The sequence below is a fragment of the Loxodonta africana genome, chromosome 3, assembly GCF_030014295.1.
Source record: "Loxodonta africana isolate mLoxAfr1 chromosome 3, mLoxAfr1.hap2, whole genome shotgun sequence".
Lineage (NCBI taxonomy): Eukaryota > Metazoa > Chordata > Mammalia > Proboscidea > Elephantidae > Loxodonta > Loxodonta africana.
In genome coordinates this window covers 90,098,127-90,117,794 of record NC_087344.1, presented here as the reverse complement: position 1 = coordinate 90,117,794, position 19,668 = coordinate 90,098,127, and the positions used below count along the sequence as shown (strand labels likewise).

At 37.4% G+C, this 19,668-nt stretch overlaps 1 protein-coding gene across 6 annotated transcripts in view; it reads right to left on the bottom strand.

Annotated features, from left to right (window-relative positions):
* The window catches only part of ZFYVE9 (zinc finger FYVE-type containing 9), a 230,294-nt gene that overhangs the window by 124,197 nt on the left and 86,429 nt on the right, over window positions 1–19,668 (bottom strand). For all 6 annotated transcript variants that reach the window (XM_023549600.2, XM_064281962.1, XM_003411082.3 and 3 more), the window contains one exon: window positions 13,754–15,849. In XM_023549600.2, the coding sequence (XP_023405368.1) occupies window positions 13,754–15,849 (2,096 nt within the window). The remainder of the gene's footprint in view (window positions 1–13,753; window positions 15,850–19,668) is intronic.

The window sequence follows — 19,668 nt, the reverse complement described above, 5'->3', positions numbered from 1 at the left end:
CCCTCTTCTGAATCCGGCTTGAATTTCTGGCAGTTCCCTGTCGACGTACTCCTGCAACTGCTTTTGACTGATCTTCAGCAAAATTTTACTTGTGTGTGACATTAATGGTATTGTTTGATAATTTCCACATTCTGCTGGGTCACCTTTCTTTGGAACGGCCACAAATATGGATCTCTTCCAGTCAGTTGGCCACGTAGTTGTCTTCCAAGTTTCTTGACAAAGACGAGTAAGCACTTCCAGTATTGCATCTCTTTGTTGAAGCATCTCAATTGGTATTCTATCAATTCCTAAAGCATTGTTTTTGCCAGTGCCTGCAGTGTGGCTTGTACATCTTCCTTCAGAACCAGCAGTTCTTCACCAAATGCCACCTCCTGAAATGGTTGAACACTGACCAATTCTTTTTGGTAGAATGACTGTGTATTCCCTTCATCTTCTAATGATGCTTTCTGTGGCATTCAATTTTTTGCCCATAGAATTCTTCAATACTGCCAACTCGAGGCTTGAATTTTGTCTTCAGTTCCTCCAAGTCTTTGTGCATTTCACTATAATACTTCACTTTGTGTTCTTGAGCCACCCTTGAAATCTTGTTCAGCTCTTTTACTTCATCATTTTTTTCCATTTGCTTTAGCTACTGTGCACTTAACAGCAAACTTCCGTCTTTTCTGACATCCATTTTGATCTTTTCTTCTTTCCTGTCTTTTCGATGACCTTTTACTTTCTTTAGGCATGATGTACTTGATGTCATCTCACAACTCTTCTAGTCTTCAATCATTAGCCTTCAATGCATCAAATCTACTCTTAAGACAGTCTCTAAATTCAAGTGGGATGTGTTCAAGGTCATACTTTGGCTCTCGTGGACTTGCTTTGATTTTCTTCAGCTTCAATTTGAATTTGCATATGAGCAATTGATGGACTGTTCTATAGCTGGCTTCTGGCTTTGCCTTGAATGCTGATATTGAGTGTCTCCATTGTCTCTCTCCACAGATGTAGTTGATTTGATTCCTGCATAAACCATCTGGCAAGGTCCATGTGTATAGGAGTCATTTGTGTTGTTGAAAAAAAGTATTTCCAATGAATAAGTTATTGGTCTTGCAGAATTATATCACGCAGTCTTCAGAATCATTCCTATCACACCACGGTTGTATTTTCCAACTACTGATCCTTCTTTGTTTCCAAAGTTTGCATTCTAATAACCACTAATTATCAGTGCATCTTGACTGCATGTCTGATCAGTTTCAGACTGCAGAAGTTGGTAAAAGTCTTCAGTTTCTTCATCTTTGGCATTAGTGCTTCATGCCTAAGTTTGAATAACAGTCTGATTAACTGGTTTTCCTTGTAGGTGAACGGATATTAACATATCACTGAGAGCAGCACTTCAGGGTACATCTTGAAATGTTCTTTTTGATGGCAAATGCAACACCATTCCTCTTCAATTTGTCATTCCCAGCATAGTAGATTCAAAATGGCCAATGCCAGACGATTTCAGCTCACTAATCCCTAGAATATTTGATCCTCAAGCATTCCATTTTTTTACAATTTCCAATTTGCTTTGATTCATACTTCATACATTCCACATTTTAATTATTAATGGATATTTACAGCTGTTGTTTCTCATTTTAGTCAGTCTGAAAAGATTACACGCTTTATGATCCCAACTATATGACATACTGGAAAGGGCAAAACAATAGACAGTAAAAAGATGCAGGGAGAAGGAAGAAATGAATAAGTACAGCACAGGAGATTTTTAGGGCAGTGAAACTGTTCTGCATGATACTGTAATAGTGGATACATAATATAATGTACTTATCAGAACCCACAGAACTATATAACACAAAGAGTAAAACCTTACATAAACTAAACTATGGACTTCAGTAAATAACAATATATCAATAAAAAAACTGGTAATCAATTGTAACAAATGTACCACAGTAACACAAAATGTTAGTAATAGGGGGAACTGGGCCTGTTTTTGGAGTTCCTGGGTGGTACAAATGGTTTAACTCACCTAACTGCTAACTGAAAGTTGCTAACGGCTACTGGTTTTTTGGTATGTGTGTTTGCATGTGTTTCCATTTCCAGTTGCTATAAAATTGCCTCCAACTCATGGCAACTCCATGTGCGTCAGTGTAGAACTGTGCTGCATAGGGTTTTCAGGGGCTGATTTTTTAGAAGTAGATCACCAGGGCTTTCTTCCAAGGCGTCTCTGGGTGGACTCAAACTTCCAACCTTTTGGTTAGCAGCTGAGCTGGTTAATTGAGCTTATTAACCAAACATGTCAACAGAGCATGTTAATCGTCTGAACCACCCAGGGAATTTTCTGTACTTTCTGTTCAATTTTTTCTGCTCTAAAATATATAGTATTATTATTTTTTTTTTTTAGTAGATATATCTAGGGAGCCGGACTTAGAAATATGCAGAGGTGGGCAGGAGGCTGCTATTTTTTATTATTAGCCTTTTAGTATAATTTACTTTTCAACTACATGTATATATTATCTAGGTCCCTGGGTGGTGCAAATGGTTTGCACTAGACTACTAACCTAAAGGTTTACAGCTAGAACCCATCCAGCAGTCCTGCAAAAGAAAGGCCTGGAGATAGTCTTCTGTAAAGATGACAGCCAGGAAAAACCCTATGGAGCAGTTCTACTCTATAACACACGGAGACACCATGGGTTGGAATCAACTCAATCGCAACAGGTTACGTATTATTTTGTTAAAAAAAAAAAAAAAAGAAATACTGGGCTTTTTCACCCCATCTCAAAAAGTGTATTTTATTCTGTTTTAAATTTGAACAGTTACTTTCAATGTAAGATCTTAATTCTCTAAAGTATTTTTTACTTAATTAAGTTAAAAATGTAGCATAATAACCTAAATATGAAAATACCTTTATATAGTTTTATTACCATCCCCATTGCCATCGAGTTGATTCTGATTCATAGGGACCCTATAGCACAGAGCAGAACTGCCCCACAGGGTTTCCAAGTAGCAGCTGGTGGATTAAACTACCAGCCTTTTGGTTAGTTGCCATAGCTCTTAACCACGGCGCCACCAGGGTTTCCACATAATTCTATTACAAACCTTTATAAAAAATCACCCCTGACTTTACTGGAACACAAATTCAAATTAAATACAAAGAGTTAGAAATTGACTGCACTTTGCCATTTTATACCAATGTAAATATAACATTTTACAATTAAATTAATAAATGCTCGGTATCTGTCAAATACCTATTACTTACAATGTCGAAAGGAGGAACCTTTCTAGAACTATGTTAGAAAAAAAAAAAAGATGTTAGAAATTAAACTAAATCATTTTTCAATACGCCACTTTGATATTATGCATGTCACCAAGCTACTTTTTTTTCTTGAACTATAAGTGATGAAGATCACGAGCACTTAAAAGGACCCTGAAGACGCTAGTATAGAAAACTAATCAAAAGAAAACAGTAATTTCAAAATAAAACTCGACGTGTAGCCCACTTAACAGATACGTTGATAAGCAGCATTCCAGTCTAACTGGGATGACTTCCAGAAAAAACTCTTTCAGCCTGACACACTTCAAAATAAAGTTTAATGGCATACTTTTCCCACATAAGTGACCTCAGTAATAATTTTAAAGAGATAAATCACTGCTAGCACAAATCCTTCCATCTTCTTTTTTTAAATACGGAGGTTCACATAGCTCTTTTGGAGCTAGAAGATAATTTAGTCTATACAATCCCTTCCTTTTATAGAAAGTGAAACAGGGGCCCAGAGAAGAAAGGGGCTTATTCTAGGTCACCCAAGAAGTTAGAAACAGAGCTTTTCAAAACCATTCCACTGCTCTTTTCCACACTATCTCTCATATACTTCTCCTTTTTGTTCTGCTTATTCTAACCACTAATGTAGTAATATTTCATCTTTTAAAAAACATTTTTTTATTGTGCTTTAAGTGAAAGTTTACAAATCAAGTCAGTCTCCCATACAAAAATTTATACACACCTTGCTAGATACTCCTAATTGCTCTCCCCCTAAGGGGACAGCACACTCCTTCCCTTGCCATTCTATTTTTGTGTCCATTTGGCCAGCTTCTGACCCCCTCTGCTCTCTCATTTCTCCTCCAGACAGGAGATGCCAAAATGGTCTCATGTGTCTACTTGATCCAAGAAGCCCATTCTTCACCAGTATCATTTTCTATCCCACAGTCCAGTCAATCCCTGTCTGAAGAGCTGGCTTTGGGAATGGCTCGTGTCTTTTATTTCATCTATCTTGAAATACACTTTTTAGGTTAAAAAAAAAAAGGTGGAAAAAATAGTGTGGGTAGTAGTATACATTACTGTTGTTAAATTTCTCCTCTTAGCCCTAATACATGGCATAAACAGTATACAAAATATTATTAACAAAGCACAAACACCAGAAGAGAAACTAGATAACTGGGAGCCCCTAAAAATTAAACACCTATGCTCATCCAAAGACTTCATCAAAAGGGTAAAAAGATTACCTACAGACTGGGAAAAATTTTTTGGCTAAGACAAATCAGATCAGCATCTGATCTCTAAAATCTACATGATACTGTAAAAACTCAACAACAAAAAGATAAATAACCTAATTAAAAATGGGCAAAGGACACAAACAGGCACTTCACCAAAGACATTAAGGCAGCTAACAGATACATGAGGAAATGCTCACGATTATTAGCCATTAAAGTAAGGCAAATCAAAACTACAACGAGATACCATCTCACCCCAACAACTAGCATTAATCCAAAAAACACAAAATAATAAATGTTGGAACGGGTGTGGAGAGACTGAAACACTGATATACTGCTGGTACGGATGTAAAATGGTACAACCACTTTGGAAATCAATTTGGCGCTTCCTTAAAAAGTTAGAAATAGAATTACCATATGATCCAGCAATTCCACTCCTTGCAATATATCCTGGAGAAATAAGAGCCTTCATATGAACAGATATATGCACACCCATGTTCATGCAGCATTGTTTACAATAGCAAAAAGATGGAAGCAACCAAGGTGCTCATCGACAGATGAATGGATAAATAAATTATAGTACATTCACATAATGGAATACTGATGAATCTGTAAAACATCTCATAACATGGAGGAATCTGGAAGGCATTGTGCTGAGTGAAATTAGCTGCAAAAGGACAAATATTGTATGAGACCCTTATTATAGGAACTCTAGAAAAAGTTTAAACACAGAAGAAAATATTCTTTGATGATTACAAGGGTAGAGAGGGAGGGACGTAGAGGGGTAGTCACTAATTAGACAGTAGACAAGAACTATTTTAGGAGAAGTGAAAGACCACACACAATCCAGGAAAGGTCAGCACTACTGGACTAAACCAAAAGCGAAGTTTCCTGAGTACAACCAAATACTTCAAAGGCCAGAGTAGCATGGACAGGGGTCTGGGGACCATGGTTTCAGGGGACACCTAGGTCAACTGGCATAACAAAATGTATTAAGAAAACATTCTGCATCCCACTTTGGTGAAAGGCGTCTGGGGTCTTTAATGCCAGCAAGTGGCCATCTAAGAGGCATCAGTTGGTCTCAACCTACCTAGAGCAAAGGAGAATGAAGAACACCAGAGACATATGGTAAAGATGAGCCCAAGAGACAGAAAGGGCCACATAAATCAGAGACTACATCAGCCTGAGACCAGAAGAACTAGATGGTGCCTGGCTACAACCCGTGACTACACTGACAGGGAAGACAACAAAGAATCCCTGGTGGTGCAGGAGAACAGTGGGATACAGATATCAAATTCTTGTAAAAAGACTGGACTTAATGGTCTGACTGAAACTAGAGGGACCCCGGAGGTCATGGTCCCCAAGCCCTTTGCTAGCCCAAGACCAGAACCATTCCCAAAGCCAACTCTTCAGACAGGGATTGGACTGGACTATAAAGATAGAAAATGATACTGGTGAGGAGTGAGCTTCTTCTTCTTCGCTCAAGTAGACACACGAGACTCTGTGGGCAACTCCTGTCTGGAGGTGAGAAGAGAAGGCAGAGAGGGTCAGGAGCTGGTTGAATGGACACGGGGAATATAGGGTGGAGAGGAGTGTGCTGTGTTATTAGGAGGAGTGCAGCTAGGAGTACACAGCAAGGTGTGTGTAACCTTTTGTATGAGAGACTAGCTTGATTTGTAAACTTTCACTTGAAGCACAGCAAAAAAAAATTTTTCTCCTCTTTCCATTTGATGCCTATAATCTTCTTTTCCTACTTTGTAGTTCAAGGCCTGATAGGTAAATTAAAGAAATCCTACTAATTATTCTAGCACAAACCATTCAATATTTTTGTCTTCTTTAAGAATTCAAGTACTCAAATTCCTGATCCTTACCCACCACCCAAACCTAGTATTCACCCCAAAACTTATATGTATAACAAACAATTCAAGTATAGATAAATTTTGTTACTGTGGCCACTGAAGCAAAAAGAGCATGGGGAGTCTGACAGATTTGTGTTGAAATCTATGAATTCCCATTTTTAAACTCTGAGATTTGGGGCAAGTTACTTAATCTTTCTCAGGCACATTTTTCTCACCTGTAACTGTATCTTGGAAAATTATGATGTTAGACTAGATAAGCCTAACATAAAATAGAAGTGTTCAAAAATATCGTACTTTCATCTTTCTCATCCTCCCAAATACAAAATATCTAAGATATAAATATCAGTTCAAGAAGTTTTACTTTATAAAGGCTATTTTTATGTCTCTCACTACCAAGCATATAAAACAGATTTATTCACCAGCTGGCACCTCGTAAATCATAACCAACCACATCAGTGATGGTAACGGGTAAAGTGTGGAAAGGCCTTTCAAATTAATCCTTTTTTTTTTTTTTAACAAATTCTTCTCTACTTTTGAAAAATTCTTTTACTCCCAAACTCAATGCCTTTCCTAGGCTTTAGAAGTCAAATGATCAAATAAAAAGCGATCAAAATATTCAAGACAAATGGAGCCTGACAGAGGATGAATAACCAAGGTCTGCTGGAATCAATGATTTCCATAGGAAATTAATATAGATATACAATAATGGCCACTACTCATCTATCAATCTGTCATACTATGGTGGTTTGTGTGTTGGCTGTGATGTTGGAAGCTACACCACTGGTATTTCAAATACAAGTAATATGACTATTATTCAAATTTACACATCAACCATTAATGCCAAAGATGAGAAAATCGAAGATTTTTACCAACTTCTGCAGTCTGAAATTGACCAAACATGCAGTTAAGATGCATTGATAATTACTGGTGATAGAGAAGCAAAATTTGGAAACAAAGAAGAAGGATCAGTAGCTGGAAAATAAGGCCTTGGTGATAGAAATGACAGCAGAGATCACATGATAGAATTTTGCAAGATCAACAACCTATTCATTAAAAATCCCTTTTTTCAACAACATAAACGGAGACTATACACATGGACCTCAAAAGATGGAATACACAGGAATCAAATCAGTCAGAACAAGGCCAAGTGCTGACGGAGGAACATCAACTGTTCACATGTAAGTTCAAGTTGAAGCTGAGGAAAATTAGAATAAGTCCACAAGAGCCAAAGTACAACCTTGAGTATATCCCACCTGAATTCAGAGACCATCTCAAGAACAGATTTGATGCACTGAACACTAATGACTGAAGACCAGATGAGTTATGGAATGACATCAAGGATATCATACATAAAGGAGCAAAAGGTCTTTAAAAAGACAGAAAAGGAAGAGGAGACCAAAATGCATGTCAGAAGACTCTGAAACTTGCTCTTGAACATCAAGTAGCTAAAACGAATGGAAAAAAATGATGAAGTAAAAGCGCTGAACTGAAGATTTCAAAGGGTGGCTAGAGAAGACAAGGTAAAGTATTATAATGAAACCGGCAAAGACCTGAAGTTAGAAAATCAAAAGGGAAGACCATACTCATCATTTCTCAAGCTGAAAGAACCAAAGAAAAAAAATCAAGCCTTGAGTTGCAACAGTAAAGGATTCTGCAGGCAAAATACTGAACAGAGGAAGCATCAAAAGAAGATGGAAGGTGTTATGGATTGAATTGTGTCCCCCAAAGATGTGTGTCAACTTGGCTAGGCTGTGATTCCCAGTATTGTATGACTGTCCACCATTTTATGATCCAATGTGATTTTCCTGTGTGCTGTAAATTCTACCCCTATGATGTTAACCAGAGCCCTGGTGGCACTGTGGTTAAAAGCTCAGCTACTAACCAAAAGGTTGGCAGTTCAACTCCTCCAGCTGCTCCTTGGAAACCTTATGGGGCAGTTCTACTCTGTCCCATAGGGTTGCTATGAATTGGAATAGCCTAGAAGGCAACAGGTTTGCTTTTGGTTTTATATGTTAATAAGGCAGGATTAGAGGCAGTTATGTTTTTAAGGCAGGGCTAAATCTACAGATTAGGTTGCATGTTGAGTCAATCAATCTTTTGAGATATAAAAGAGAATTGAGCAGAGAGGAAAGGGACCTCATGTCGCCAAGAAGGAAATGCCAGGAGCAGAGCATGTGATTTAGATCCAGGGTCCCTGCACTGAGAAGCTCCTACACCAGGGGAAAATTGATGACAAGGACCTTCCCCCAGAACGAACAAAGAGAGAAAGCCTTCCCTGGGAGCTGGCACCCTGAATTCAGACTTCTAGCCTCCTAATCTGTGAGAGAATAAAATTCTATTTGATAAAGCCATCAACTTGTACTACTTCTGTTACAGCAGCACTTGATAACTAAGACGGAAGGAACACAGAGTTAGTATACCAGAAAAAAAAAAAAAAAAAGGTTGACATCCAACCATTTTTAGGAGGTAGCACATGATCAAGAACCGATGGTACTGAAGGAAGAAGCTCAAGCTGCACTAATGGCACTGGCAAAAAACAAGGCCCCAGGAATTGATGGATTAACAATTGAGATGTTTCAACAAAGGCATGCAATGCTGGAGTGCTCACTCATCTGTGCCAAGAAATTTGGAAGACAACTACCTGGCTAACTGACTGGAAAAGATCCATATTTGTGCCCATTCCAACTCAAGGTGATCCAACAGAATGCAGAAATTATCACACAATATTATTAATATCATATGGAAGTAAAATTTTGCTGAAGGTAATTCAAAAAAGGCTGCAGCAGTATATCAACGGGGAACTGCAAGAAATTCAAGTTGGATTCAGAAGAGGATGTGGAATGATGGATATCACTGCTGACGTCTGGTGGATCTTGGCTGAAAATAGAGTAAGAGAAAGATGTTTACCTGTGCTTTATTGACTATGCAAAGGCATCTGATCGCGTGGGTCATAACAAATTATGGATAAAACTGTGAAGCACCGGAATTCCATAACACTTAATTGCACACATGCTAAATTTGTACATAGACCAAGAGGCAGTCATTCAAACAGAAACAAGGGGTACCACATGGTTTAAAATCTGACAAGGTGTACATCAGGATCCTTTAACCATACTTATTCGATCTGTATGCTAAGCAAATAATCTGAGAAGGTGACCTGTATGAAGAAGAATGCAGGATCAGGATTGGAGGAAAACCAACAACGTGCAACATACAGATGATACAACTTTGCTTGCTGAATGTGAAGAAGACTTGAAGCACTTTCTGATGAAGATCAGAGACTGCAGCCTTCAGTATGGATTACACCTCAACATAAAGAAAACAAAATCCTCACAATTGGACCAATAAGCAACATCATGATAAATGGAGAAAAGACTGAAGTTGTCAAGGATTTTACTTTACTTGGATCTACAACCAATACCCATGGAAGCAGCAGTCAAGAAATCAAATGACATGCTGCATTGGTCAAATCATGGGGCAAAAGACCTCTTTAAAGTGTTAAAAAGCAAAGATGTCACTTTGGGGACTGAGATGCGCCTGACCCAAAGCCATGGTATTTTTTAATTGCTTCACATGCATGTGAAAGCTGGACAATGAATAAGGAAAACTGAAGAAGACTTGATGATGCCTTTGAATTACAGTGCTAGCCAAGAATACTGAATATTCCATGGACTGCCAGAAGAGCGAATAAATCTGTCTTAGAAGAAGTACAGCCAGAACGACCCTTAGAAGTGAGGATTGCAAGACTTCGTCTCACATACTTTGGGCATTTTATCAGGAGGGACCAATCCCTGGAGAAGGGCAACATGCTTGGTAAAGCAGAGGGTTAGTGAAAAAGAGGAAGATCCTCAACCAGACAGATTGACACAGTGGCTGTGACAATAGGCTCAAACACAGACAAAAACTGTGAGTATGCTGCAGGACTGGGCAGTGTTTCATTCTGTTGTACATACGATCACTATTTGTTGTACATACGGTCACTATTTGTTGTAACTGACTCAACAGCACCTAAGAACAACATATAATAATGGAAATAAGTTTAATTTTTAAGGCACCTCTTGAGGAGGTAGTTCTCTGTACTCTTTCTACTCTAATTTATCATCTATCACACAGGAGAAGTCAGGATTATGCTACTGCATGGAGCAATTATCTAAATTAATAATGTAAAAAATCATAAAACACTTTTGTCAAGCATTTTATCACGTGTAACATGCTTTTCCACTTAAGAGGTATTTCTCTCCCCACCTAACAATGAAGGCAACAATGGAACCTCTATGTCTTGATTCCCCATTTTAGAAGTATAGCGATAAACTGCAACATTTTAACAGTTCCACAAATTCTAGTATACTTATTTTTATTCTACTTGAGTAAAATAGTATACCAAGAATCTTATAACAATTATACCTACTACTTATTAACAGCTTAACACAGGCCCTATAGTGTACTAAATAACTTGCCATGATTTTCTATTAACTCCTATATTCAACTGTATTTCTATCTTGACATATTCTGTAAGATGAATTTACTTCCTCTGCTAATTCTGCAGCTGTGTTCTAATAACATTCTCATTCTTCTGACCTACTCTAGAACTTTGTTCCAAAAATTATATCCACTTTTTTTTATCTCCCTCTCCAAGTTTTTTTTTTTTTTTTTTCTCCAAGTAGTCACCTTTTGTGTCATTCTTTTCCGACTCCCTCTGCCATTTTTGGCAAAATTAACCTTCCATTCTTCAATGATTCTAAAGTATTTTGTTCATACTGCCAATATGAATGAGGAAAGCTAGCTGCAAAGTTGGACCTGAGTGTTAAACTCAGGGGCTGGCACTTACAAGTTGTGTGACCTTGGGCATATTCCTTGAGCTCTCTGAACCTCATATTCTTGTCAAATAGAAAAAAATAATGCTCACTCTACAGGAATGTGATGAAGATTAAATGAGAATGAACATAAACCACACATAACTGGGACACTTAATGCATTGTATTTGGGGAGGTCTGTCTGTCTCCTCAGATCAGTAGTTCACAATTAAAAAAAAAAAAAAAAACTCCTCCAGGAAATCCAGACTTTCCTCTCTCTAATCATTCAAATTGGTGTCCTTAATTATAAACTCCATGAGGTCATAAATCCCAACTTATGTACTTCTAAATCTCCAACACATAGCCCAGAATCTTTCAGATATTATACACTTGTCAAAGTAAAGAGAATTTAGCTATAGATATTAAGTAGAGGAATTACTGGATATGCTTCATTTCTACTAGGATGGAATTAGTTAATTAATGGAATTTTTCAACGTTCAACATTATTTTACAAAATCATACTGCTTAGGGTATTTTTCTAGCTATATTTCCAGTACAAAGTGATTAACGTAATATTTTACCTAGAAAAAGCATATCTGTATTTATAAGCCCCTTTCTTCCGAAAGGCTCAAAGATTTTTACATTCATTATCTCATTAATCCTTATAATATCCCTGAGGTAAATGATGAAAAGACAAATTAAGAAGGAATTTCATATTGCCAATCCATAAATTCAGGTCACTTACATAACAAAATTCTTTATTAAAAATATACTATCTAATGAGCAGAAATCCCATCTAATTTTTTTATTTATGTGCATTCTATTCTGTCACAATTTTCTTTCTAAATCCACATTAGGTACCTTTTTACTCATTAAAATATGGATATGCTGATCTTGACCAAAAATGTTTTTATTATTTGCTTAAGTATGCAAAAATTTCAAAAAGTGTTAAAACACAGTAAGCAAAATGTAAAGCAACATAAATATGATGAACCTAATCCACTAATAGAGAACTACACTGTTCAGGCTGCTGACCATAGGTCTCCTTTAACAAAAACAAGATTGCAAAATATTTAGGAATTAGACACATTATTTTCTTCAAGTTTTAATAATAGAGACCAACAGCCCAGTGTCAGCTTTAACTTCTTTCTGCTTCCCATCATTTGGCTTTTTTCTGTTCTTTAGACCTTGTAGTAAATATTGCTGATTGCCCATCAGAAGCCATTCTCCACCTTCTCCTTGTTAACAGAATCCCACTTTTGTTCAGTTAACATTGTACTCGGCCTCAGGCAATCTTAATCGATCCTGGCAATTCTGTTCCACTTTGCCAATAATTGGTCTAAGATTGGATTTATGGCCTAGAACTGGCCAATAAGCTGAAAGAAGTTGTTTCTGGGGATACTTTCCTAGGCTCCTCTGCCCTCCACCAGTTTCTCTGCACTTGGGAAGTTGTCAGGTTGGATCTGATGTTTACAGCTGTGCCACTATCTTGAGCCCATGAAGGGAAGACCTAGAGAACTTCAGTGATCCTTACTCTGTACCCAGACAAATTGAGTCTCTATCTTTAGGCTTCTTGTTATATAAAATAAATGTTATTTTTGTCTAAGTCACTGAGGGTCAGACACTCTGTTCCTTGCAGCTGAAAGCATCCTAATTAACACAGACAGACTATAAATCAGGCAAGAAGTGAGTAGACAGTAATTAAGAAGCACTTACTATTACATGTGCAATCTCACTTAATCCTCACAACGGCCATATGAAAATTATTAACATTCTATTTTGTTTTTACAGATAAGAAAACTAAAGCTTAGAGAAGTTATATGTAGTTAGTAGTAACAAACCTGAGACTCAAATCCAGACCTGACAGTAGACCTCACATTCTTTCTATAAAATGCAAAATCCTCTTCCCTCCTTGTTTGTACCTCTTGTCAAAAAAAAAAAAAAAAAACTAGTAAGTCGATGTGTTAACTAACAGAATTTGGGGAGAGCTAAGGAACATCGATTATTCTTACAACCTTGTCACAGGATCTATAGCTTCCAAAAATATCTTATATCAAAGTTATGTGGGGGAAAAGACAAAAAATGTGTGTGTGTGTGTGTGTGTATAGAAGTTCCAAAATTTCTAGTATAATGGCAAAAATTCTACAGAAAAAAAATTGGGATAGATTCTAAGTGTAATATTCAATTTCTCAAGAATTAAAAGTTATGAAGTCAATTACAAATATTTCCTTCACCAAAGGAAGAACAGCTTCCTTATTTCAAACAATCCCATGAACCAAGTATTGATCAATATAGAAACCACAAAGCTAGCACATCCTCAATTCTCATCATGAAAACAGATTCAGCTGAAGTCTTGGTAGCATCAACAAAAATTACATAAACTCAAAGAATCTGCAAGTTCATTTTTTATTTAGAAATTTACTAAGACAAAAACCAGTTGCTGTCAAGTTGATTCCAACTTATGGCGACCCCATGTGTGTTAGAGTAAAACTGTGCTCTATAAGGTTTTCAAAAACTACTTATGATGCCATCTCAATCAGAAGTATGTTCACCTTATATTGCGCCTTTTTTATTTTCTAATTGAGCAGTACAAAAAGGGCATGCCAGGTTTCTGAGCTGATGATACACACAACTTACCTTCCCACATGCTCTGCAGTGATGCCTCCTTTTGGTGAATGTAAACTTGGCTTCACATTTCATGCAATTTGGAGCCTGAGAATCCGGTACCCATACTGGGGCCACCTCACCTAGAGTGGTAAATGGCTTTCTGGCAGAGACTCCAAACTGGCCAGCTCTGAGATCATTATCTGGGCTATCTGGAGCTAATGCAAGGCACGGTCTACTAGAGATTCCAGCCTCATAACTTTCTAAATGTTCCCCATTTGTATCAGCAACAGAGATGTTTCCCAAAGAGGCATTGCATACATTGGTTGCTGAGTTTTCCCCTAATTTTTCTTTCCCAAGAATATCATTTTTGTTTTTAATATTATTTCCACTGTTTGAAGGAAGGTCATTTTGTAAATGGTCTGATAATGGCTTAGGAATTTGAAGCTTAAGATTAGAAGGTTGCTTGGGTCTTGCACCGCCAAAAGGTGCACTGATAGACTGCAGGTTCCCTACCATCTTTGGGGAAGATTGCGCAAGCACTGATGGAACCTGACTACAGAAATTGTGTAAATAGTTTTTCTTCATTAGGTCACCAGTGCTGTTTAAAAGTAGTCCACTCCCTTCTGTGGCCTCATTTCCTCTCTGTTCATAAATATTTGAGTAGCATTCCAACTTGCTCTCCTCTATTTCCTTCTCTTCTGTTACTGAATCTTCTTTGGAGGGTAAAGTCTTTGGAACAAAAGCAACAACTGGGCTCTGCATTCCACAGGAATCACAACCATTAGATAGAGAATTTGCTGCTGGTGTATCCTTAACAGTGGAGAAATCACATCCTTCACTTTCATTCATGCAAGTTCCTTTTAAATCTGCTATTCCATCACACTCTCCTCCATTATCACACGTGTCCTCAGGGTGACTCACTGGCAGAAACTCCTTTTCTTCATTTACTTGGTTGTTATTCATCTCATTTAGTTTAGTCAATTTCCAATTAGTCATCTCCTGAGACTCAGAGAAATGCTCTCTCATATTAAGAAATTCTGTAGTGTCAAGAACTTCTTCATGTCTACAACCTTCATTTTCATCAGCCTTAAGGTTAACTTCTCTGGGCACAAGGCAATCTGAAAACTGTTCACAATTATCATCACTTCCAGATCCATTAGGCATGTCTGGACTGAGAAGCAAAGGTAAACCAGGTCGGAGGAATTCTTCTGTTGTTCTCTCCTCTATTGACTCCTTTTTCATCAAAATCCCCTCACTCAAGTGGGAAAAGGAGTTTGGACTACCTACATCTGTCCTAGAAGAGCTGGTTTTGCCAGTGAGAACATCATCTGGTGTATAATTCTCTTGCTTTTTAACAGCAGGGCTTTCATCTGTTCCATGTGATGAGATCACTGAATCGATTGTTAAACTTTTAACCGTACACATGGAGGGGCCCCTAGCTATGTTTTCATCATTCTTTAACTGTGAAGGGGAACAGACGCTGGCTAGACTATCAGATGAAGTTGTACGTAGACGGTTAACAGAATTTCCTTCTGTACTTGGTCTAGTCAATGGATCCATTTGTTTCTCTGTGTTAACATCTTTTTCAGCAGACCCATTTATACTAAAACTAAATTGATCAGTTTGACTGCTTTCGTTATCCAGTGAACAGCTAAAAGCATCCATGAGCGAGTGATTATTATAATTGTTACAATCCTGTAAATCACTTTGTAATGTCCTTTTATCACAGTTATGCATGACGGCTACAACAAGAACGTTCTTCTCATCTGGCGGACAAGCTAGGTTTCCACACTTCTTCTCTCCCCCTTCAACAGCACTGCACTGATCATCTCGGTTACGGTTTTTCTTAATAAGTTTATCTTCTGCCACAGCATTTTCATCAATCCACATTGTGGCAATCTCTGCATTTAGACTACTGTCCTGTCCATTAGCACAATGGTCCTCTCCCTCTGTGGGCAGAGGATCTGAGTGAGCCAGGGAGAAGACTTTCAGTTGTGGCTGTGACTCATTAGAAACCGCGGGTTCATTCACACTGGCCAATGCAGGGTTAAATGACAGTTGGTGAGAAGGGGGATCTAGAATCTTATTCCACTTTGTATCCAATAAAGCAGGAGAAACTGTTTCATCTGAAAAGATAAATAATTACAATAAGTTTGCTGGCAACATTGGAAAAGCTACCTTAGCAGGACTAAGTTAATAAACTATATTTCCAATTAAGCTCTGAAAATAAAATATTCCCAGGATATATATGAAGGTTTCTAATTTTCAGTTAGAAAATGGTCCTGAACTTATGCAGATATGGCTAGAAGAAAATATCTTTAAGATTCTTCCCTCTAAATTAAACAAGGTCAAATGGTAAATTATAAAACATTCCAAACAATAGAATTCTACCTTAATCTAGTAACATAACTAAATCAGCCCCACAGACTGTCCTGGAACCCAGTTATGGAGAAGGCACCTTCAGATTGCCCAGGTGCAACACCAGGCAGGGACTAATCTGAAGTTGGAAAAAAAAAAACAGAACAGTGATGAGGAGGTAGTAATCAAGTGGAAAGGAAAATGAGGCAATTCTCTGTGAAGACAAAATGCTCTATAATCAATATCATGATTGGGGTGTAGGTTACACGGATATAGCTATTTGTCAAAACTACACAGTTAATACCAGCACATTTTAATGTATATAAATTTTACCTAAAAAATTATTTTAAATAAACAGCAGTGAATCAGAGAAAACCAAAAACCAAACCTGTTGCCGTCAATTCTGACTCACAGAGACCCTAAAGGACATAGTAGAACTGCCCCCCAGGGTTTCTAAGGAGCGGCTGGTAGATTTGAACTTTCGGCCTTTTGGTTAGCAGCCAAGCTCTTAACCACCATGCCATCAGGGCTCCATGAAGCAGAGAGTAAGGAGCAAATAGAGGTATAAATGAAATAAAAATGGCAAAGTGTTGATCACTGCTGAAGCTGGGCAATGGGCACACTGGAGTTTATTATGCTATGATGTTTACTTTGTATATATTTGAAATTTGTCCATAACAAGTAAAGAAAAAAAGTTTGCTACAATATATCATAACCTTGTCACAATGCATTATTAATTTAATAAGGTTCATATTTACACTATTACCTGAGGACACCTAGAAAAAAGTATTCATTTACCTCATTAAATCAACCCACTTATATTTATCAATAAGCATAATTTCATATAAAATGCTCATTTACTTTTTAATAGATAATTGTGTCAGCTAAGTTATTCTCTCGAATTATAGTACTATCATACGTGTTTAATTAGAGAAATACAAAATAATGTACTTATTGCCTTTCTTACCTTTCTTCCTATAGTAACTCTGATAGTTATGGTCCTGAACTTATGCAGGTATGTTTTGTCATCAGTAGTAAAATTCATTTTCAATGCTACCATAGCAACTTATTCATACCCCTATTAAAGCACTTACTACACTGTAATGCAATGCTTTGCTTATCTATCTCTTTCACACTTAAACTGTAGGCAGAAATGATGTTTTTCCATAAATGTAAGCACTCACTTTGCATAGAGCCTGGTTTGTATTAGGTACACAACAAATATATGGAAATTGAGTATCTGCCCCAGTAAAAGCATTGGGCTTGAGTAACATGAAGATTAAATAATAGCTCTGGCCTCTAAGAAGTATATAATCTGGTTGGTACAATAAGATATAGACAAAATACACATGATCTCTAATTTGCAGTATAGAATAGCATAAGCATTTGAAAACTACTATGCAGAAGTAGAAAATAAATTCAGAGAAGAAACATATCTTCCACACTGAGGTAGCAAGCTCAAATTCATGGAGGCAGGAGGACCTGAGCTAGGCTTCAGACAATTTTATATGAGTTTGGAAAAGAGGGGATTCAAAAGTAGGGGCTACACAGAACTGAAACCATTCCTGAAGCCAACTCTTCAGACAAAGATTAGACTGGGCTATTTTTTTTTTTTTTATAGCACATAAAACAATACTTGTGAAGACAGTGCTTCTTAGCTCAAGTAGATAAAAAACAAACAACCAAAAAAAAGCAAATCCAGTGCCATCGAGTCGATTCCGACTCAGTGTGACCCTATAGGACAGAGTAGACCTGCCCGATAGAGTTTCCAAGGAGCGCCTGGCAGATTCGAACTGCCGACCCTTTGGTTAGCAGACATGGCACTTAACCACTACGCTAACAGGGTAAACGGGCAGCTTCTGTCCGGAGGCGAAATTAGAAGGCAAAAAGGGACAGGAGCTGGTTGAATAGACATGGGAAATGTGGGATGGAAAGGAGTGTGCTGTCACATTACAGGGAAAGCAACTAAGGTCACATAACAATGTGTGTACAAATTTTTGCATGAGAAACTAACTTGAACTGTAAACTTTTACTTAAAGCACACGAAAAAAAAGTAGAAGCTACAAGGAGAAGCATAGCACCAAACAGCAATTTGAAAGAGCAATACATAAATTAGTTTGAGTTGAGAAAAGGATTAGTGTAAGAAAGTAGTGAAAAAACACTAGAAAGGCTAGTAAAGGCCCTAAAAAATCAGATTTTGTGGAGAATGGGCTTAGTATCCTCTGAGTGTTAAATTCTGAGTTTTACCAAATTTGGGCTGGCAAAGATTTGGGTTAAGTAATAAGTGCTTCCATTGTGAAAAGAAATCATGTTTCCAAGCTGGCTCCCAGCAATGCAAAAGGAGGCACTGCTTCTTACTAGAATAATATTCAATTCAATTTAATAACACTCAAACAGGAATGGTTATTAAAATTTTTTATTCAACCGTCTACTACCTAGGCATAATATTAATTACCTAGTGTTATCACAGTCTGTGGTACATTTTAATTTAAAGAAGGAAACAAAGTAACACAACAAGAGAAAGTACCTTATTTAAAGCGTACTTGCGAAAGTACCAGGCTAAATGTTGTAGTTTTAATACAGCTATACTGAGATTCAAAAAAATAGTTCAAACAAATAACCCATGTAGTTACTACCAAAAAGCTTGTTTCTGAAATCCTTCTCCTTCTAAAAGATGTATCTTCTGTAAGCAAATACATCTTCTGTAAGCATTTTAAACCAAAACGACAATTTTTACTGGTTCAACAAAAATGTATTGAAAATCAACTATATACAAAGTACCTACTAGAATCTACAGAAGTCACAATGAGAATAATGTAGGGAACTTACAGTTTTTTTTACAGTCAATGATATTCTAGAAGCTTAGTATTCACAGGATTAGGTTTAGTACCTGTCTAGACATCTGATGATTTAAATAACTGTGACACATATAGGGCCAAATCAAAGAAAAAACAAAACAAACCAAACCCTTTGCCGTTGAGTCGATTCTGACTCATAGTGACCCTATAGGACAGAGTAGAACTGCTCCATAGAGTTTCCAAGGAGCACCTGGTGGATTCAAACTCCCGACCTTTTGGGTAGCAGCCATAGCACTTAACCACACTACACCACCAGGGTTTCCAAACCAAAGAAAGGGTGAAGAAAATACTTGTATTAAGTGGTTGAAATTCAAAGGATAATACATCTTCCAGCTTGGTATGAACAAAGTCCATCTAGATCCAATAAAATCCCGAATGATGAGATTTCACAATCAGTAATAATCCTAAGGGTTAGTAAAGCAGGCCATTCCAGGGACCCTTCCTCTCTCCTTATCCCCAGGACCCCAAATTCTATTTAAAGCTTGCTGTATCATAGACCCAAAGTGTCAAAATCAAAACTAATCTCTCTTCCCAACTGCTATCAAAAAAACAACCTGAATTACTAGATATAGTGGAGGTTTGGAGACCATCACTGAACTATGGGCTTTAGACAGAAATATATCACTTTGTAAATATGCTTCATGCCCTTCACTGTTAAAAATAGAGAACACAGGGAAAGTACTGTGAGATAAGCAATGGAGATTTAAATATGGATGATCCATTCAAATC